Source organism: Pituophis catenifer, unplaced genomic scaffold (assembly GCF_029215685.1).
Source record: "Pituophis catenifer annectens isolate HBS135680 unplaced genomic scaffold, rPitCat1.0.hap2 SCAF_4, whole genome shotgun sequence".
In the NCBI taxonomy this organism is placed as follows: domain Eukaryota; kingdom Metazoa; phylum Chordata; class Lepidosauria; order Squamata; family Colubridae; genus Pituophis; species Pituophis catenifer.
The window spans coordinates 105,315,891-105,338,588 of record NW_027256884.1 but is presented as its reverse complement, the minus strand read 5'-3'; the positions used below and the strand labels follow the sequence as shown (position 1 = coordinate 105,338,588).

The 22,698-nt window shown below is 34.7% G+C and overlaps 1 protein-coding gene across 3 annotated transcripts in view; it reads right to left on the bottom strand.

Moving 5' to 3' along the window:
- DCLK1 (doublecortin like kinase 1) overlaps positions 1–22,698 on the bottom strand; it is a 157,800-nt gene that overhangs the window by 6,260 nt on the left and 128,842 nt on the right. The window contains exons 10-16 of one of the 3 annotated variants that reach the window (XM_070943852.1): positions 19,312–19,458; positions 16,236–16,369; positions 15,812–15,889; positions 15,148–15,244; positions 13,980–14,060; positions 11,211–11,324; positions 1,155–1,228 (exon numbers count right to left, since the gene is read on the bottom strand). In XM_070943852.1, coding sequence (XP_070799953.1) covers positions 1,155–1,228; positions 11,211–11,324; positions 13,980–14,060; positions 15,148–15,244; positions 15,812–15,889; positions 16,236–16,369; positions 19,312–19,458 — 725 coding nt within the window. Of the gene's footprint in view, positions 1–1,154; positions 1,229–11,210; positions 11,325–13,979; positions 14,061–15,147; positions 15,245–15,811; positions 15,890–16,235; positions 16,370–19,311; positions 19,459–22,698 lie in introns of those variants that run through there. The other 2 variants (XM_070943850.1, XM_070943853.1) reach the window with 2 other exon arrangements.

Below are 22,698 nucleotides of genomic sequence, written 5' to 3'. Positions count from 1 at the left end.
AAACGGAATATATACTTCAAGAAGGCATCCATCCAAAATTTTTCTTCCTATAAAGATGAACTCCTGGACACAAGAAATGTAATTTTTCCAAAGGTAATTCATTGCAACCTAATCCAGATATTTTAAGTAAAATATTTAGAGGGGATATTTAATTTACTGTAAATGCTTGCATTGACTACTGCCACAATTATATTAATAAAGGTTAGATCTGCACAATTTGGACAAACCTTCTGCAACACTGAAAGCAATTGAACATAAAAATATTTGTCAATATTTAGTTCATCCTACTGAGTCTTTTTAAAAGTTACAAAAACCCATCTTTATAAAGTTAACAAAATGTGTAAAAACTGAACATCAATAAATATCATAGACATTTAAATTGAGAATTTTAGATACTGTAGTCATCTTTGTAGCAAAAATTATGCATCATTGCGGATAACACCTTCTTTCAATTGAATGGGAATTCTTAAGTCACAATACTACCACATAATAAAAGGTAATATACTAAAAAGAGTGTTAGATTCATGCAATATCCTTTTTATCCACTTCTTTTAAAAACGGAGTAACAAAAATGTGCATACTTTGGAAACACAAGCTAACCAGAGCACATACAATGCATTATATTTCATTGAACAGCTTCTGAATACTATGTTATGTCAATGCATTGTTCATTCTAAGAGAAAGATTGTGGTTGGGAAGGGGAAATTTAAAATGACAGTATATAATTTTGTATCTCAGAGAGAAAAAAACAAATATAAATGTAGATCTAGATGTATTGATATCCTGTTGCCATTTCATAGGTAGAAAAAGAAAGAGCACAGGATATTATATGCCTTAAAAACTGTTAACATAAAATAAAATATTGCGTGAACATTTCATTTTTCTGTATACACTGTCCTTTTAACTATAGGGAGCACGGAATACTGAGCATGTGCAATGAAGATAAAGCTTGCAATGTCAGTGTGAATAATGGGTGAAGAAAGGGAATGAAGGGTGTGGCATCTCAATCAAGATTCAAATGAAACTGATAAAGCAGCATATGGACTGGGTAACAAATAAAAAAAACATGTTTATTCACTGAAGTAACTGGTTAATGGAGACTGCCAGCACGTTGCCATGGAAACACTGACTGTTGGAGCTGTACCATCTCATACCTTATCCAATACATTCCTGGTTGTTGGTAGTAGTCCAAAGACCCTGATCTCTTGATGGTAAACCCGTGGTCCAGCTGAGCAGAGAGAAATGGGCAACTCAGTGGATCGATATTGTGCTAGAGAATTAAGACCTCCAGACCAAAACTGTTCCTTATTTATTAGTGCATATTTACTTTTCAGTTTCACAAGGTAGTACTCTAACATTTTAAAAATAAAATAAAAATAAAAACTGCGTATTGGAAATGGGGGGAAAAAAATAAAATAAACGAATAATGAAGAAGATTCTAGACCAAATAATTTATCTGGCTAAATTAGTATCTTGTTTATTAATTACTACATAGTGCACTTATTTCCCCTTGTAACAGTCATCTGTTTGAAGATAAATAAAATAGGGCTGTATAAGGCATCACGTAAGGTTTTCCCATTTTATCATAAAAAAATTGTGAACAGGTTTTTTTTTCAGCTTATCTTGCTTTTTTATCAATCATAATAGCCATCTCTATAACCAAATAGATTAGATTTTCACAGATCAAAACCACGCTGCTTCATATTGATGAAAATGTATAAATATGAAAAGATAACATTTTGACATTCCCACCAATCTCTGTTACTGGTTTCAAAAGGAAACTTTGATCTGGGATATAAAGGAAAATCCTAGATAATTGTGTATTATTATAGTCTACAATTTAATCTTAAAAATGTATATGTTTGCATTACTAAACCCTTGTATCAGAATTCAAAAGTACAGTCTTAATTTATTAATTTGGGAGGAGCATGTTTTTTTTTTGAAATTGAAGGAAAAAGAAACTATTCCATTTAATTTCACTTCTGATATAGTAATAAAAGGGTGATTTTATTCTTTATTAAACAATATTTCCATTGTGCATAGCAGGGCACCAAATAAGTAATTCAAAGCTATTTTAGTGCAGGTCGTTTTTCAGAAAGGGGAACAAGGCGTACTATACAGTTTAGTATTTGAAAATGCTTTAGCATTTACATACACATGCATAAAAGAGAACAAAGATATATCCCTTTTGTGTTTTTGTGCTTTGTTAGAGTGACATAAGGCCAGAAGTTTACAATTTAAATAACAAGAGACAGCTTGAAACAGCTCCAAAAAATCAGTTATTTAGTTGTTGTAGTATGCATCCTGACTTTGAATCCAGATCATTAAAAAAATGTTTATTTTCTTTCATCAACTTTTTTTTTATGTAGGATACTTTAAAACACCCCAAATTATTGAAGACTTCCAGCTAAAATGAGGAAGGCCTTATATTGTATCTAGTACTATATCCAAGATCTACTGCTGCCATCTATTGTTGTATGAGGGCAATGCGCTAATAACATTGAACAACCAATGTCTAGGAATTTCAAAACAAAATGTTTTATTAAACTCTAATTACTTGAGTGAAGAAAAAATATTGGCTTAGATATTTTGCATCCCTTTTTTTAATTCAGCATTTTAAGTACTCAAAATCATAGCACTAATTAAATTATAAATAACACATAGTGGAAAGTAAAAAAAAAACCCAAATAAATTCTTTGCTCAAATCAGATTCAGGTGCCAATGAAAAGTGCAATTCACAAGCCACTTAAGGCTGCAGAATTTGGATAGCTCACACTTATAAGCTCTTTGCACTTGAGTTGAATCCAGTGTAAGATATCTTGCAAAAAAAGAAGAGTAAAAAACATTTGTTCCATCACAACTGTAGAGTCCTTTTGGACAATGGATCATCTGAGATCAGGGTAACCCCAGCAGAACATGTGTCTCTGTGTGTGAAAGAGAAACAAAGAAAGACAAAGGGAAAGAGAGAGAGAGAGAGAGAGAGAGAGAAAGAGAGAGAGAGAGAGAGAGAGAGAGAGAGAGACAGACAGACAGACAGACACACCCAGTCTTCTTTCATTCAGCTTACATCATAGATTCTGTGTATTTCCTACTGACTTTTTATTGCCTCCTACAAAATTAGAGGAAGCAGAAATGTCTTCTCCAACTACTTCAGTGGTATGTTTTGTTGCTGGCAATTGCATCAGTCTAATAGGCCCAAGTGCTGACAACATAATGTATCTATTTTTTAATCTACTTAAGGTAAAGACATTTCCCTTTGTGATAGAAGGAGCAGGGGAGCAGATGGACAGTTTCCAAGTACTCAAAAGGGACTTGTGATAAGAAAGATGCTCACTGAACATCAAGTATTAAGCTGAACCTCAACTTTTGAAAACTTTCTTGGATTCTTTTGGAATTATGTGAACAGAGGCTCCTAGCCCTCAAAGATGCACTGGTTCAAGAATGAAAAGTCTGATGAGCAGTTATTCTGAAAATGCATAACTCTTAACCCCCCTTACTTTTACTGATAGAAAGGACCACATGGTTGAATGTATAATTTATTAGCTAAAGAGTGCTATTGGGACCAATTCAATTCACTGATTAATTGATGTCCACAATTAATATAGCTTTTGTTTTTAATTCCATGCGTGGAATTATGGAATGGAAAGACAAATGGTGTCTCAGGTAAACGTCCATCTAAATCCCAAATTCTGTGTGTCATAGTGACCAGTTCAGGAAGCTCAGAAACATGGACAATTACAGTCCCCAAGCCTGGGCTTAGTATTTGTGAAGGAATGTGGCCCAAATTTCCAGGAAGCAGTGCAATTTCCGTAGAAGCAAAAGACAGCACAATTAAGAGTTGTCTGCTTTAGTTTGGCAAGATTGATGCCAGGCTCCAAAACCCAAGACAAACATATTGAGATTCTTTTAAGCAGTTTCCTTTATTGTCCTTCACCTATAAAGAGGAATACTGCCATACTAAAGCAGGCTACTTGCACCACAAAACACATATTCTGGGAACTATTAACTTTGCTGACTCTTGTTCCTCTGGAATGAACTCCATCCCTCCTGGGAATCCAGATCACATTTTATCACAATGCTTCACTGCAAGACCACAAAAAAGTTCCAGGGCTGTAGAGAAAATGTGTAGGCAAATGTGTGATCTGTCTGTATACATTCACACATTTTTGTTTTTAAAGAATGTTCATAGGTGTGCTCTGAACTGAATTTTTCTCAGTTCAGAAGAGTCTTGATTTTACAATTCTATGATTCTGGATAGGGTACTCAGTCACCAGGATTGATCTACTGATGGGTAGATCTTTCATGAATTAGTGCATCCCATGATTACACCTGATTGCAGAAACTTCCATAATTGAATGTAATAACTGTGGAGGTCACTTGAAGGACAGAGGAAAGATTCATTATTAAGGCAATCATATAATAAAACAAGGCTTGGTTTACAAAAATGTGTCAGATGGCCCACTCCCCTTGATTCAGACAAAAGTACAAGGGGTGGGGAAAAGAGACATATATTCAAAGTTGCAATGTTGTGTTACTACAGATGTTCTAATAAAACTGACTTTTGCTCAGTGACTTAGTCTACCTCACTGGGCTGACATAGCTGAAAGGTTCAGCTTAAAAAAAATTAAAATTACAATCAAGGCTTTCTTTTATTAAATGTGGTAGCAGAGATATAAGCTGTCATAAACGTAAAAGTTGTTCACTAGTGGAACAGACTACTTTGAGAAGGGAAGGATCTCCTTCCTGGGAATTGCTTCTGTTGGGGATGCTTTAATAGTGGACTTCTGCACTAGAGAGAGCTTGGGAACACATGGTCTCTAAGATCCTCCCACTTGCATTCTATGATACTACCAATATGGTTAGACTTATGTCCATGTACCCCTTGCCTTTTGGTTCTAGGAAGATTCTACCCATCCAGTTAATCCAAAGGCTTTTTAAAATTATTGTACTTGGGTTTAATTGTAGTTGAATTTACAAATGCAAATTTTCAACTTTTACATAGCGCTTCCTCGTTTCATTAGGATCAAAATTTAAAAATGGAATGTTATTGTGGAAGCCAGTGAGTCTTACATGATCCAATATTTGTTCACTATGATGTAAATCCCACTTAGTTCTTAAGCATGCACAGGAGTTCACTCTTAATCAAATAAGCTTTGGTTGGACAGAAGCATGATATAATGTAACTCTAGAAGCTATGGTTTATACAAGTTTTACTTTATACTTTGGGGCATTTAGCTCTTCTTTAAAACCACTGCCAAAATGCTACTTACCAGTTTAAATTTATATTTGCATTAATATATAATTTATTATTCTTTTAATTATTCTTTTTATTCAGTCAATCAAACTAACAGAACGATTCTCGAAACTCAATTGCAGATTCTAATTTTCAGCTGTATGGACCATTAGGAGGCAAGCACAAGATGACTAGTTTCATCAGCTTTGAACTTTTTGTGATTCTATGGCATTCAAATCCTCTACTGGGAATTGAACTCATGGATGTTCGTACTTTAAATGACTACATACAGTGCAGTAGCTTTAGCAGCAATCTAGGTCCTGGTATTAGGTGGCTACAGAAAGGAATATAGAGACTCTCAGAATGGTATATGCAACCCAGATGGCCTTCAGCTCCATGTCTGATGAACCCTGGTCAAATCCTATTTACCTCTTGGTAGTCTATGTAACTAAAAAATGCCACAGGTTAATTGTATAAAAACAGAGGGAAGTGGAAGTCATGTAAAAGTCCATACATTGGATTGTATTTACTATTCTGAGAATTGCAGGTCATATATTTTCATTATATTTGTTTTTTCTTTTTCTCATCAATACATGGTACTTACATGCCTCAAACAATAATTTACTTTCATAGATTAAAAAAGGAAACTCAAAAAATCAAAGCAAACTTAGATTTTGTTGTGTCTCCTTGAAAGCAACATATATAATTGGATCTTAGGTCACCCATTATAATGCTGCAACCAATCACAATAAGGAAATTAAATTGGACTGCAACTCACTAGTATACAATACTATATCCCTGTTAATTTTTTTAAAAAAAGAAAGGCTCATTTGTTTTCATTAATTTCAAAACAGGAAAATGTTATTAATCAACTCTGCAGGGCAATACCACTTCACTGTGAGTCTTCCAAGGCATCTGTTAAACCCTAATTACCAGTTCTCCTCTTTAGTAACTACAGACACCACAAGGCAGCAGTTAAATCACTAGTTTGAAATACTCAGAGAAAACAGTGACAAATTGCTAGAAAGTCCTGGCAGTATTGAAGCAATTACTTGTTTTAAAGCATTTTTTTCAATCTAATCAAAGAGTGTAAAGAAAATAGTTTACTGATGCTGCTGTCTTCATCTATTTATTGAAAATATAACCTCAGAGAAAAGATTATATTAGCTTTGGTTACACGGCAAGGCACAGAGAGAGAAATTTCATTTAAGAATCTGAAAACTGGATGTTTAGAAACACATTTGTTCAAGAAAATTTCAAAAAAAAACTATTAATATTTAATATGCATTTGCATAAATGGCAGATGAAGTGATAAGTGCCTAAATATCAACATCAACAGTACTCAACAAAGTCTGTCACTGTATTTTCTCTTTAAATGTCTACAGCTGACAGAGGGAATGGAAGAGAGATAAGAATATGCCATCAAACTCACGAAAATGTCAACTGCCTTTCATTTTTTAAAGATAATTTTCTTTGAAAAATCTTTCATTCTTCCAGTGTCAAGAGGAATTGGGTAAAATGAACTTCTACAAAATCTGTGAAAGAAAAGCGACTCTAAACAACTGCTATACAATTTCATAGCCGATGTTAAAAATGCCAGAAGTATGCTCACTTTTATTTTGGGGTTTCAGGAAGGGGAGCTGATTTTAAAAATGCCACATTTAAAGGCTGGGTTGATTGAAAAAGGTGGGCAGTTTGTTATCAGACTAATGGTGGGAATGGTGCTGCATATTAATATGTAGTGTATGTGTTTTGGGACTCCATAAGCAGCTTTGGCTTCTTAATGTGTAGACATGTAGTAATGTAGACACAGGGCAAACTTTAAATATAAGAATCTAAGTATAAGTCTACCTATATTTCTGTGTAAGACATTTTAATGAAAGAGCCCCTTTCATTAAGCCAATATGAAGAAGATGGAAACTTTGCAGTAGGAATTGACCTTCCCACCCACTTCAGAATATCACTTTCAGTGAACTTCAGGAAAAGAGAAAGCTTTTGATCAGTAAATAAAATTAAACGATTGTAGTGTAAACTTTTGAACTGCCTTAATAATGTGTATATAATATCCCTGCAGTGTTCCAGATCTCATATTATAATGGATGATGTTACAGGGTCTTTGGCACTCTCTGAACTTGGTGGTTTTCTTGCAGATGTTTGATTACAAAACTAGAATAACATCATCAGTTTGGTAATGAAACTTCTGCAAGAAAACTGCCAGGCTAGAGAGCACCAAGGATCCCACAATTCACCTCTCAGCTACAAATATTCTCTTATTTGGAATATTGGATGATGTTATGTTGTATGCTAAATAATTTATCCTTTATTTTTTGTATTATTTTTTGAGCGCCATTCTTTTGTGGAAAAAATTAGAATGGCAAACCTTGTATTTGTAAGAAGAACACTCCATCACATTTAAAGCAAATGGGGAAGCCTTATGGATACAGAAGCCAGTATTTAGATTTCATATATTCAGCATGCCCTTTCTAAGCCTACATCCAGGCTTCAATCCTACATTTAATTTCCTTCCTGTATTAAATTATGCTTATTTATAAGCAGTCCTTAACTTAGCAACCATTTGAAATCACTTCCCTGGTTCTGAAGTTCCATCAGTCATCCCCCTGTGGTCACATGATAGCCTCCCACCAGCCAGTACGCTCCCATAGAGAGGGGCTCCTCCGGGTGCCGTCAGCCAAACAATGTCGACTGGTGGCCCCTAGGGGGAGAGCCTTCTCTGTGGGGGCACCTACAATCTGGAACGAGCTCCCCCCGGAGATACGGAGGATCTGCGCACCTTCCGTCGCGCGCTCAAGACTTTCTTATTTTATCAAGCTGGCCTGGCCTAAATCTTCTCCCCTTTTAAATGTAAATTTTAATTTGTTTTTAAATTATTAAATTTGTCTCAGCCAAATTATTTAATTTGTTTTTATTCTCATTTAAATTTTTGTATTTATGTGTTTTATTCTGCGGCTGTTCACCGCCCTGAGTGCTTCGGGAGTAGGGCGGTATAGAAATCCAATAAAATAAATAAATAAATGACAATTGTTTGGCAACTGTCCCACATTTACAGTCATTTAAAGTGTCCCAAAATCATATGATCACATTTTACCCCATTTTTGCCAAAACCTGGCAATTATTTTTGAGTTTTGGTAAAACTGGCCCATAGAAAACCATTGGTTTGCTCAATGACTGCGGCGTTCACTTAACGGCCATCCCAAAAAGGTTGTACAATTGGGTTGGTCATGTGAGTGAACTGCTTTAAGGTCATCATGACTTATAATCATAATGGCTCCATTAAGGTTCGAATTGAAGGACTACTTGTACTGCATTTATATCCATTTTAGGAGCTGTGGTGGCATAGTGGTTAGAATTCAGTATTGCAGGCTAACTCTGCCCATAGCCTGACCAGCTCAAGTTGACTCAGTTGTCCATTTTTCGAGATTTGTAAAATGAGGACCTAATGTAGATTGTTGGGGCAATATGCTGACATTGTAAACCACTCGGTGAGAGCTCTAAAGCACTATGGAGCGGTATATAGCTATTACTATTGCTTTCTGACATTTTTGTTGAGGTACAAGGTAGCATACATAATGGACTCCATTCCACATAGAAACATTTTAAACATTACAAAAATATGGGTACATACAGAACAGTACATTTGAACTGGATTAGAAACACTAATAAATATTTTATTTATTAACATTGTGTTGTAAAGTTGATGAAAGTTAGAGTACTTTGTGAGTGTTATCTAGCAAAAATATATCAGCAACATTTAAAAATAGTTAAATGGAACTGCAAGGTTTTTGTTCAAATTTATAATGAACCAAAGCGATGGGGAACTATAGAATAATGTAAGCCCAATAGCAAATTGATAAGGTGCCAAAATAACACAATGCTAAACACAATGCAAAGATCTGTGTATTTCTTTATTCTCATAGCATTTTTTTATTCTCAGTTTGAAGCTGCAAAGCAATACCTTTTCTTATTTAGAATATTTGAGCTACGAAAAACAATAAATTTTACTGCAAATCTTGCAAATTAAATTTAAAAAAGAAAAGTCAACACAATAAAGAAGGCAAAAATGGGTGCAAAAGGGACTAGCAAAGCATTCTGAAGAGTTGTAAGAACTATGAAAAAACAGTGCAGAGTAGAAGAACTGAGCGGTACATCTCACGGGCAAGCGTGCTGGCAGTCCAATTGAAAAGAGTTTCAGCTGGACAGTTAAGCATATACCTGGCAATTCATATGAAATATGCATACAATGGGATGTTTTAGTTGTGGGAAAGCTATGGCGGTTTCCCTATTAAAAAAAAAATACTGACGGTATGTTAAATGATGCCATTAACATAATAAGAACAATAAAGTCCAAATCTAAGAAAAAGATGATGAATTATCTTCCATGGTAAGGAGGGTGAATTTGCCAATTCTGCCAACTGAGGTTTTTTTTTTTTTTTTTTTTTTTACTTCTTCTGACTTAAAATCAGCCTCTGACTAATTCAACAGTTATCCAAAGTGTACCACCTACAATTGCTGGTTGTACCATCTACAATTTAGTGAAGCTAGGGAAGAAACTCTGATCAGTCTAATGTGGTAAATGAGCATGTTCAATGAATCATTATGATGTTTCAGTCTGGAGCATGGTTCAGGGAGGCATAATTATGGAAGGAAGCTTAAAATGTAGGCAGACTTAAAGAAAAAAAGATGGGAACATTAAAAAAATTGACTACTCCATTATATTTATTAGTAGAATCATATATCCTGCATATGTTTGAGTGATCAACAAATACTAATCATTTCACTGCTATTAAATGTATGTTTTAAATATATATTCTTGGCAAAGGGTCAAAGTGAACCTGGTTCATTTCCATTTGCACTATGATATACAAATGATACGTTAAACAGGTCTCATAATCTCCCATACTATGTCCTGCTATACAACTGCAGCATGTTGAAAGAATTATGTTGACTCTATTTAAATTTCAAGCCACTTTAATTCTGCCTGGAAGGAAGCACTTAGTCAAATAAAGCTATTTAAAATGGAATAAAATTCATGAGCATATATCTAAATATATCCCGGAATATAAAAGACAATACACAAATAGATTGATCTCTATCCATTTCCACTCTAGGATATGTTTATGGTCTGTCTGTCTGTCTGTCTATGTCAGGGGTATTAAACTTGTGGCCCACGGGCCAGATGCGTCACGCACTGGCCATGCCCACCCCGTTTTAGCGAAGGGGGAAAAAAAGTCATGATACATCAGTGACAACAATGTGACAACACAAGTTTGACACTCCTGATCTATGTCATACCAAGTCATCACGAACCTTTTTGGTGTCCTTAAAAATGGAATTCATTATGGCTATTACAGTTTCACTACAGTTAGGGAAAATCCTAAAATTGCTCAGGCAAGGAAATTTTAGGTAAATTAGTACCTTAATCTTCAGCTGGGCTGACAGTGCAGGAACCAACCTCTCAAACACAGAACACTGCATGGATTAGCCTTGTGTGGCATAGCAAAACTGGGAGCATTGAGTGATCAACTTGTAGTGACCTGCATTGAGCCAATTCAGATAATATGGCCAAACCAATTAAGTAGGCAGCCATACCTATATCGAAAATGGCTGCATTTCTGCATTTATATGCTTATTTTGTTCATTACAAAGTGTCTCTTGCTTATAATTGGGATGCGATTTTTTTTCTTCCCATGAAATGCTCTTTAAAAATGTTCATCCCAGTGAATGTGTGTTGAATTTTTCTCCTCAGGACTGATTTTCTGTAAGAAATATGTATGTTGCCTAGCAGTTTAGGATGATGAAGCAATTAAAAAGTGTGATTTCCCAATGATGGGATAATGGAGTATCTGTTTTTCACTGCAATTAAAACTGAATACATTAATTGAACACAGGGGAGGGGTCTTCAAAAAAAAAATCATCATTTTCTAATTATGGAGAAAAAAAATCCATTATAGATACTTACTGCTATAACAGAAACTCCAGCAGCTGTGCTGTTGGGCTTAGGGCCTGTATTGAAATGTTTTTTTATCTTTCCTGCTACTGACAATTGATGTTCATTTTCTGGAAGGCCATCATCCTACAAAACGAAAACAAGCCATTCATTTCAGGACTTTAACAATTTTGTGGTTATTTTTCCAAAATTATTGTGTCCCAAGGATTTTTAATCTGCAGAAATATAATTAATTTAGTGGATCTAAATTTTACAAACAGTTTGCTAGCCTTTTACCATCAACTAAGAACTCCTGAATAAAATCCTATCTGAAGATACCAAAGTATTATAACTCCTAGTTATAATCATGTTTTATAATCTGTTTATGATTTATTCCTTAACTTTAGTAATATGCCTGAAGGTATCCAAAAAAACAAGGTATACTAATTTCAATTGTTTGAGGCACTTTCATACACCAAAAAATAACCTGAGGAATCGCAATAACATTATTATTTCATGAACCATTTAGATTTTTTAGAATGACTCCACATTTTCTGTGAGACCCTTTTAAAAATGTATTTTGAAAAATAAATTTCATTTATTTACACAACTTTTAATCAACATAGCAATTGTAAATAAAAATTAAACAATCTTGATTAGGAACTTCCAGATTCTTGTACTTACAGCCAAAGTTCTTTTAAAAGCAATATTTTCTGAGCAGTTTTAGAGATAATGTGTTTTATTCCTTTCAGCAGTTTAAAGATCTTTGAAATGCTGAATTCAGAATTAAAATAATTATTATATTTCACAAAAAGATACTGTGCTGTACCTTGGTATATCCTTGATTGCTACATAAGTAGTAAATAATTTTGAAATAATTAAGAGAAACCTAAGGTTTGTTTACATCCCTTCATCCAAAATCAGAGGTGTTTCAGTCAGAAACTGATTCAGAAGTGTTAGAAGCAAATGGATAGTTTTTGAGTAAAGTAGAATTGAACATGTCTTTTTTCCAATAACTAGCAGTGCAGTCATGCTTTTCTTACTGAAACTAAAATGGAACCACTTGGCCCCAAAATTGACTTATGCAGTTGCCTTATGCATCAATATAACCCCACAGTAATTTTGACAAATCTTAGTTGATCTTCTGTAGTATACACAGGCTGTGTATACAAAGTCCAGCCACAATATGTTATATTATCATTTTTGCATGATAATATTAATGACTCGTATTTGTAATAACACTAGGTATCCAATATAGTGGTTTTAAGATGTCTTGATCTTGAATCACACTAAAATTGAAAATATTAAAGATATCATAAATAAAATGTGCATAATGTTCCTTCCTAGTTACTAAATAAATTGAGGAGAAAAATCAGACTTGTATCACTGATCTCATTAACAATTTCGACACTGGAATTCTAGGCTGTGCTTTGTTTCTTTTGGTTATCTCACAGAACGGAACTCTACAAAGCTTTTTCAAATTAAACATTGGTAAAGATGCATCTAATTTTTCTACATTTTCAAGTTTATTTAAGTTTTACTTTTTAGTTAGAATAAAGACATTCAGAATGATTTCATCTTTGACTCCACTTGAAAATAATTATGTGATTTTCTGAAATCTGGGAGGTATTGAATTCCTTTTCGGTCAGTTGGAATACTTGCACGTAATGCTGCAAACATTATAATAAATATTCTGACATAGACCTAATTTGCAGGCTGCTAAATCAATATTCGAGATAGTGAGATGGCCAGTATATAAATTTAATAAATTAATTTAATAAATAAATATTCTGAGAAATTGGAACAAGTTTATAAAATGTACATTCATGTGAATTTTGGAATAATAAATAATGAGTGTCAGTATTCTGATTTTATGAAAGAATAGAAGCTCAGTTTAACATATACAAATTTACTTTCATAAAAATGAGGCTAGTAGAACAGGAAGTTGTATTTTGTAGATATTGATAAAAATCATTCAATATAATCACCTTTCTATTTAGAAATGGGAACTTATATAATGTAGATTTATATTATTTCAGGCTGAAATAACTTTAGATTGATCACTGCTGAGTAAAGATGTGTATATTCTAAAGTTTGTGTTTTTTTAAAAAAAAATAGTGTATCAAACTAACCAGTATATAAATTCTGATTAGAATATAATAAAAACCCTTCATGTTAAATCTTTCATGTAAGGGGGACAGGTAAAATAATTATATTATTACATTACCGGTATAAGGGCAAATTTGTGCCTGAATTGTAGCAATGGATAAGTTTGATCTATCACAATCTGAATTAGTCTTTCTTTTTTGTATAGGCAAGGAAAATAATTTCTGAGCAATGTAATCAAATTATCTGGAGTGCCATTGGATATTTTTCCTCACTCCCCTGTCCCTCTTCTTTTTTAATGCAGGATTTTCTCTCCTCTTCTCCTTAGTTTGATTCACTATTTTATTTTTCTTTTATAAAAAAGACAAATTTTAGAGCCCTATTCAGTTTTAAATTTAATGGAAAAAATGTATCCTGATATGGCAGGTCCTTTATAATAAGTTTGTGAACTGGAATTGGCAAAACTTCAGAAAGTTAGTTACACTTTCTGAAGACACAACACCATTCTGGGTCTGGCATATTCTTAAACTCATTTTCAGAATATATGCAGAGAAAGTTATTATTGGAAATAAGCCTACATTTTGCTATGATGTTTAAAAATTTCATAGTTCCAAAACAGCATTCCAGCTGATTTGACAAATAATGCAATAAAACCTCAGTGTGGTTAAAATAAAATCAGTAGCAACCTTTACTTACATTAACCCATGGATGCTCAAGCACTTGCAAAGCTGAAAATCGCTGTTCTATATCTACCTGAAGCATCATAGTAATTAGTTCCTGTAAAATGAAATTATAGCCAGTAAGTTCATTCTAATAGGATACATTTGATGAAGAATTTTGCAAAGATGATAATAGCAAATACAATACTGAATACATTGTAAAAGGTAAGATACAAGGATGAAATACATTCCAACATTGCATTTTAATGTATAAACCTGATAACTGAAAAGTTTATGAAAAGTTGGGAAATCATTTGAAAAATTTAAAATAGTATTGGATCTAAGCATGGTCAAATATATTTATAACAATATTTTATGATTAATATCTACTAAATAGTTTGGAAAATATTTTCCTAAATATCCAGAAAACATGCTCATTAATTTCTCAAGTCCTTATATTCAGTTCCAGAAAGCCTCCTGTATAAATGTTCCAGTATAAATGTATGTTTTTTTATTTTTCCACATAATTTATACAATTTTTCTAAAATCCAGGTTCTATTCCTGGACTTGGAAAGACTTGCATAGAATCTTTGTTACCTGCCCTTGATACGAGTCCTTCAAAGCTAATATGTTTTCTTTCCAGATACTGTAATATTCATAATTTCATTTGGCTTTAAGGGCTTATTCATCTTTGCATGCACTAAGGAACTGTAAATTGTCTACAGCTTTCCAGAAAACTAAAGCAAAGAATTATAGTAGAAGTATTGTCCCAAATAATATATTAGAATGCTATTTAAAGCATTGTTTATATCAATCACATATATAATAGAATCATGCTTCATACCACAAACATAGCATTAATTGTAGCATTTCTTTAGTAATTCTGGAGATGTATAATCTAGTAAAATGAACAATGCAGAGTACTTGTGATGAAGAAGTATCAGATGTAGATTTAGTAAACTATCAAAAGCATAGGAGTGTTATTGATTTAGAACATGTCTAGTACAGAGATATAAAGAAATGCTATAATTGATGCTATGTTTGTGATATGAAGCATGATCTTAAAATATACATGATTGATATAAATTATATATATAATGTGTTTGTATGTGTGTGAAAACTTTACAGTATGTTGCAATAGAACAACAAAGATATGGCCGCACAAAGAAATATTCTAGAGGAAAGAAAAAAACATTTGAATATACCTTTGCAGAGTCAGATACATTATCCCAATATGGAGACGGAAACTCTACTTGTCCCATCAAAATCTGATCAAAAAGAACTTCCTGGTCTTCTCCACTTCTGCATAAGAAAGAAATAAAACTGTCATTCTCTCACTGCGCCTAATAAACTAAAGACAAGCAAAAAGACAAAAAGCTTCTTAAAATGCTGCAAAACTATTTTTGTTATGCACTGCCATAAGTGGAGCTATCCGAATACCAAATCAAATATTTATTAGAGTCATAGACCAGCATAAACATGGATACCAAATTTGAAATTTAAGGAAAAGAGAAAGAAAAAAAGACGAGAATAAGAAAAAAACCTCATGAAGCAGTCAGTTTTATATTGGAATAGTTCTGACATTTATAAGCCCTGCATATTTCTTGTTTCCATTAAATACAGTTTGCACTATAGACAATTCTATTAACATAGTACTCAAGTTTCTGTGAAAAAATATATTTTCCTCTAGTATTTAAGTATTAATTACAATATGTTCCTCTACTGATATTTTGTTTTACAAATGGGGGGGAGGAGGGGAGGCTAACAGCCAATATTACATCCAGACAGGAGAAAAAAACCATATGGACAACTGATAGAATAGTTAAGAGATGCATTGTTAAGAGATGAATAGAAAATCATAGCCCATACCCACGGAACGGAGGAAAACCACACAGCAGGATGTAAGTAATCACACCAGCTGCCCAGATGTCCACCTTCAGGCCATATCTAAAATTGATAAGGGATTATGGTTAGGAAACCAAGAATGTATGATCTAAGGAAAATAAAGGCAACAAAAAATGATACATTGGCAAGGATCTTCATTAAATTAAATGATCTCATCTGAATAAAAGCTGTAGTTTATATCACAGTTGTATGATATAAGGACAAACATATATATATATATATATATATATATATATATATATATATATATATATATATATATATATATATATATGGGGTATCAAAATTCAAATTCAGTACGGTTTCTATTTAAAAGGACATTGCTTAATCATATGGGGGGAAAAACAGTTGTCCATTGAATCTCTTCTACCAGGTGAAGTTAGTTTACCCAGTTTCTGCAATGATTTCTGGAGCCACGTAGGTAGGGGTTCCACAAACGGTGTAAAGAGGTCCATCTACTATAGTGGCCAGACCAAAATCTCCCAGTTTCAGCGACTTGCTTCCATCTTGGTGCTCATAGACCTGAAAACAAAAATGCAATTAAATTATGATCTTCTCTTAATAGCCAAGCTTATATACTTTATGGAAGTAGACCCTGCCATTCCCCAGCGTATTCATGGGTGAATCTGGAGTGAGGAAGAAAGACCAAGTCAAAGCAGTGTGGAGACGGTGGAAAAGGTTTGGAAAGAAAGCGGTATTCAGTTTAATGAACATCAACATGAGACAAAATATTATAACTAAAATATAGGAGTCCAAGGCAATGCAACTTTTATGTACATAGTTCCATCTATATATGATCACAATTTTGGCATAGTGTCCAGTCCTTTAGAGACTGTTTTATTCTTGGTGACATAGAATTTAATTAACCAAACAAACCCTTAAAAACATTTCTGGACTAGGGAAAGATGTTCAATTTAAATTCCTGTGTGTTTAAAATGTGACAGTAGGAATGGATGGAATTTTTGGTTTTCAGAAAGTCAGTTTTGTCTCATTTCTAGGTGACTTTTTAAAAGTAATATTCTTTGAAATTCTACAGGCTTTTTCTTTTAAAATCTACACATTTTTTAAAATTATATTTTAAATCTACAATTTTAACAATATTAAATCTACAGATTTAAAAAGTTTAATATTTAAGAAAACTCCAAATCGTTTATGTAGTGGTACAGGATTTTTTTTTTCTTCCACTTTCTCTTTGCCAGATATGCTGGGATTACAACTCCTAAAATTCCCTGCCGCAATGGCAATGACTTACTGGAGAATGTAGGAAGTTGCTATATGATATCAGATTGAATACTATAACCTCAGCAAGAAAGATTAAAATATATAATTAAGGCTGAAATAAGAAACTTAATAGATTCACTATCTACCCTGTCAAGATCAAAGAATGTAAATGATCATTTAAAGTTCATCTTAGTCAGAAAGTAAGGTTTTTACAAATTCTATTTTCCTTTGAGCCCTGAAGGCCAATTAAAAAGATGTAGATTAGTGTAAATTACTCACTATGTAGTGCTTTCACTGTTTTAGCTAAGTAATAAAACAGTGTAATTGTACAACACTAATTGAATCCAGCTACATATAATTGTGTGCTGCCATATGCATCCTATTATTCTAAAGGCTATCCATATTTTCTAAGCTGCTCTGTGATCACTGCAGATGGCAACAGTCAGAGAAGTTGTTCTCCTGGGCTTATTATATGGCTATAAAGGTATCCCATGATTTGACAAAATAATCACACTAAATAGTAGCAATTATGGGCAAATGTTCCAATTAAAATGGGAAAACTCAGCTTTCCAAATGAAGTGAGCATAGACTATTACAGTCTTCTATAAACAATAGACATTCCAATTTTCTTCAGCAACTAAAAGCTTATTGATTAATGCATATTTTGAAATATAATTTAGTAATCTCTTTATACTGTGACGGTTCTTTGTTTTTTAAGAACTGGACACACTACAGCATAGACTTTAACTACACAAAATGTAGTTAAACTTTAGCTACACTGTAGTTTACACTAAAGTCTAAACTGTAGTTAGACTTTAACTACATAAAATGTGCAACTACAGCATAGACCTTTTGTAACACACACACCTTTCCTATTGCCCTGGGTTAACTTCATCCTCCTAGCCTTTGAAAGTTAATGTAGCCTTGTAAATAAGAGTTTATTATTTCATAATAAATAAGTCTTAATATTCATAAAGAGGCATGCAACCATTGCCTCCTTCCTAATTCTTTTGGAATTAGGTGCTGTTTCAGTCTGATTGCTCTTCTTCTACTGATAAGCCAAGTTCTAGGCAGGAATCACACTACAATGGACTGTTTACCATAGCTTGTGGACAACTGACTGATAGTTCACTTGTTTGGTTGTAATAGTTCTCAGACCACTTTCTTAGAGGCTACCTCCTATTTCTTCAGCTTCCTGTTATCTTCTGCCCCTTCTCTCCTATGCCACAGTTTTGCAGGTTAAGGGCCTGGATGGGGTGATGATCTATGGATGTCATCAAGTTTCTAAAAAACATCAGGGTGTGTTTCAGTGGTGGGATTCAGCTGGTTTGGGCCGGTTCGGGCGAACCGGTTGTTAAATTTCTGGCTGGTCCCACCCCTCCCCACCCAAAGTGCAGGAAGGCCTACTAGACCCAAAATGGGGCACGGGGTGGTGGTGTGGCATGCTCCCCCCATGGCCCATTTTTGCTCCCAGGAGGTTGCAGGGAGGCCTATTAGGCCCAAAACGGGGCGTGGGGGGAGGCGCCCCCCCCGCAGTCCATTTTTGCTCCCAGAGGAATGCAGGAGGTCGAGTGCTTCCTGTCACACCCCCTGGCCACACTCACCATGGCCACGCCCATCCAGCCAGGTATTAGGGCAGAGAACTGGTTGTTAAATTATTGGTGTTGCCAATAATATATGCCCCAACATTGGTGTTGGGTCATATAAAATAGTACTGATAAGTACTATTTTAATTTTAATCAATAGGCTGATATTGATTGTGAGAATGATTTGGGAAACAGAAGAGCTGCAGACTGGGCAATGGTTAGACAAGAAACAAGGGAGACCACAAAAGGAATGGGAACATAACAAACATCTTGGAAGGGGCCTTCCCTAGTTGAAAAGGCAATGGGGGAGAGATGTAGTGTCATACTTCAAAAATGCTTACACAGTAAAGGTAGAACTAGTACTCTTGGGTATGTTTCTTGTCTGGATTACCTAACAAGGCTGGCATTAATCTTGCAAGTCCTGTCTCCATCTCTTACTTGTAGGTGTACCAGAAGCACCTGGGATTCTTTGTGTGAAATAAAATTATGGACTAAGATGGACTCAATCCAGTAAGGCCATTTTTTGTTCTAATTCTGAAAACTATTTTAAGCTGAAAGTGCCCCTAAATTGACTGAAATTTGAGATAGGTGATTGATAAATGATTACTATGAATTATATGTATCAAAATCTCTATTGCCACTTAATGTTTTACTTACCAGCAGATTTTCAGGTTTGATATCCCTGTGAACAATGTTCAAGGTATGAAGGTATTTGATGGCACTGGCCAGATTGTACAGCATCCCACTGGCATCCCTCTCTGTATACTTATTTGTGGAGGTAATAGCATCAAAAAGATCTCCTCCCTGAAAAAATGAATGTACCATATTAGTATATTCCACTATGATTCAGGAGAAGGTTTATAATGATCGATAGCATTTTCTTTCAGGACATCTTAGAATTCCCATTCTTAAAGAAAAGAATGAAATCTGCAGTGGACATTCTATATATCTATAAATGATGAGATTAACTCAAAGAATTCACAGTCTAGCCTAGAAAAAAATGCCCTTCAACTCTTCATGGATTCTGTCATTTCAGTTTGCCATTGGTGGTAGCCGTTCAGTAAAATTCTTATACTACAAGCTCACATTACTTTAAACAATCCTTCCAATAAACTACATATTGTAAAACTTTTGCCAACAGTTAGAAAGAGAAAAGGAAATTGGGATGTAAGAAGGAAAAAGGGAAATATTTAAAGTAAACAGGGAAAGGCTGATGTCTTGTTAAGACCCTAATGCAGGACTCCCCAACTCTTCAATTTACTGACTTATGAAGGTTCAGATTGTTTTATTTTTATTTATTAAATTTGTTTGCTGCCAATCTCATCACAGGCAACTCAGATTGTTTGCTGACCCCCAAATAATAATGAAAATAATTTAATAAATACCTCTTAATAGTACAACTACTACTACTAATCGTACCAATAGTAAGAGGTGTCTATTACAAAATACTAAATAGGTGATTTACAACTCCAAAACAACTGGAGCACCATCTGAACACTCAATGGCATTGACAAAATCACCATCAGTCAACTGCAAAAGGCAGCTTTCCTTGGAACAACTTAGTTCCTCTGACAATGCCTTTAATACTATTGAACAGCATCTATCTATCCCAGTTCCTTCAGAAGGACTCAATAGGGGGATTAAAAAAAAGCCAAATTCAATATAAAATATGACAAACCATGATGATAATATGAACCCCTTAAATAGTCCCATAAAGCCTACAGCAGGGGTGTCAAACTCAATTTTATTGAGGGCCGCATCAGAGTTGTGTTTGACCTTGGAGTGCGATGGGCATGGCCAGCTCAACATCTCTCGTCAAGGCTCCATTTTTAGCCAGACAGCCTCCTATAGCCCTCTCCTGCAGCCGGGATGACCTCATGTAGTCCTCTGCCAGTGAAAATGGAGCTCAGGATGGCCACATGTGGCCCGCCCAAGCTCCATTTTTGCTGGCAGAGGCACCATGGGCCGGTCCTTTGCTGTTTCCAGGGAGGCCCCACGGGTCAGATCTAAGCACTCCGTGGGCTGGATCTGGCCCACAGGCCTTGAATTTGACACCCCTGGCCTAGAGGGTCAATATTGATCACTTTGGGGGACCCCAATGTGCTAATTTTGCTAGTAATCTAATTAGTTATAATTCTACATTTTACTTTCATTGAGCAACTCTTCAACTTCCAAATTTCAGTCCTATTCAGTAATAATCTTTTAATAGATTATTCACTATTAGCTAGTCAATGATACTGTTTGATTTCTTCACTAATATTGCACTTTTCTGGAAGCATGACAAACTGGAAACAGCTTTAAAAATGTTTTATTTATTTTTTTAATTAAAAAGGGATGGGATAAGATGGAAGAACAAACCGTATCATCTTTCACCATAAGGCACTGACATCCAGAAGAACAGTAACCAATTACTTATTTACTACCTTCCAAAAGAAATACTACCTTCCAAAAGAAATTCCCTTTCTCATGGGAAATTGAAGTTAGATGCTTTGAACAGCAGGAAGAAACCCTATCATAAATCATGCTTGTTAAAATAACTAGGGCAACGCAAGGCTTGCATAATAATTTAGTCCCAGTACATACAATGGCAGCTTGCCAGCAACCACATCCTCTCTCACCTTTCATAATTCCTACTTGAAATTTGTTTTTATTTGTATTTATGAAATGCATTTTTTACATTTAAGGACCGAAAGATATGCCTGGGATGAAAACAGCAGCAATAGGACCCACTTATATTAAGTTTGTTGTGACCAATGAAAGCATAATGTTATTAACTAAAGTTTGACATGCCAGCAGTCTTCTCCTCGTGAAAACCTTTGCCATTATAGAATTTAATTTACACGTTAAGCCTTCAAAAAGTAGCCCTTAGCAGATGGTTATTCAGCTGTAAATGGGAATTGTGAATGGATTATTCAGCAAGCTTCCAAGAATACTTGCTTTACTATTTGAAAAAGAAACATATAACAAGATTTATTCAATTTTAAACAGACAGCCCCATCATGGCATTCCCTTTTGAGGCAGGCAGGCACAAGTAAGCAAAGCACAGAAAGGGAATAGAAAATAGTAAGGCATAGAAGTTAAATGCATAAGAAATTAAAATATAACTAAATCTAGTTTACACCAATGGCATTCGCTATACCTCTCCATATATTTCCATTCCTGCGGAGAGGAAAACCAGGATCTTATTCATTAGGAAAGGATAGGAAAGTCTTAATTCCAATAAAGCATACCAAACGTGCACATCTTTTTTTAAGAATCCAATTTGTTCTGTGAAATATTATAGGGAAATGTATATGCTTTAGATCACATAGCAGCCTTCACTTCATAAGCCTTAGAGTTGAAAAGGACCACAAGAATGATCTAATCCAGTTTCAAGCAGACAGATCTTTTTTGTCTCCTAGCTCCATTTCTGTCCTTTGTTATTACTGTGTGCACAAAACAACAATCCCGTCCAGTGAAAAGTCTCCAATCACCTGCTGCAGCTCTGCCATCTGAAGCCTTCCCTGCAGAACTACTCACCAAATGATTAAAGGAAACTCCTTTGAATACCTATCAAAACTTTTACTAGCACTTAACACTAAATCTTTTTCAGCTCTACAAATTTCCTCCTGATTTTGTTTGGTTTTTCTTTTGCCATTTATCAATCCAGATGACATCATAATCAGTGGTGGAACTTCCCAAATATTCCTTGGTGGCTTTGAAAAAAAAAGGGGATCTACATTCCTAACTGATAGTAATTAAGTCATTAGCTACATACATAACATGAGACTCCTGCAACGCAGAAATATACGGCAGAAATATAGATTAGAAAGTCAACTTGGTTACTAGTAAGGGTGAAATGCTCCCGGTTCGGACGGTAGTGATGGCAGCTGGTGGTTCGGAGAACCGGTAGCAATGGTGGTGTGACGCTCCACCCACCCGCCCAGTTGTCATTACTTCCTGGTTTTAACCAGGAAGTAACCTGTTTTTTACCCTCTGCGCACGTGCAGAAGGGTTTGCGTATGCGCAGAAGGTCCAAGCGCGCACATGAAGTGTGGCGTGTGC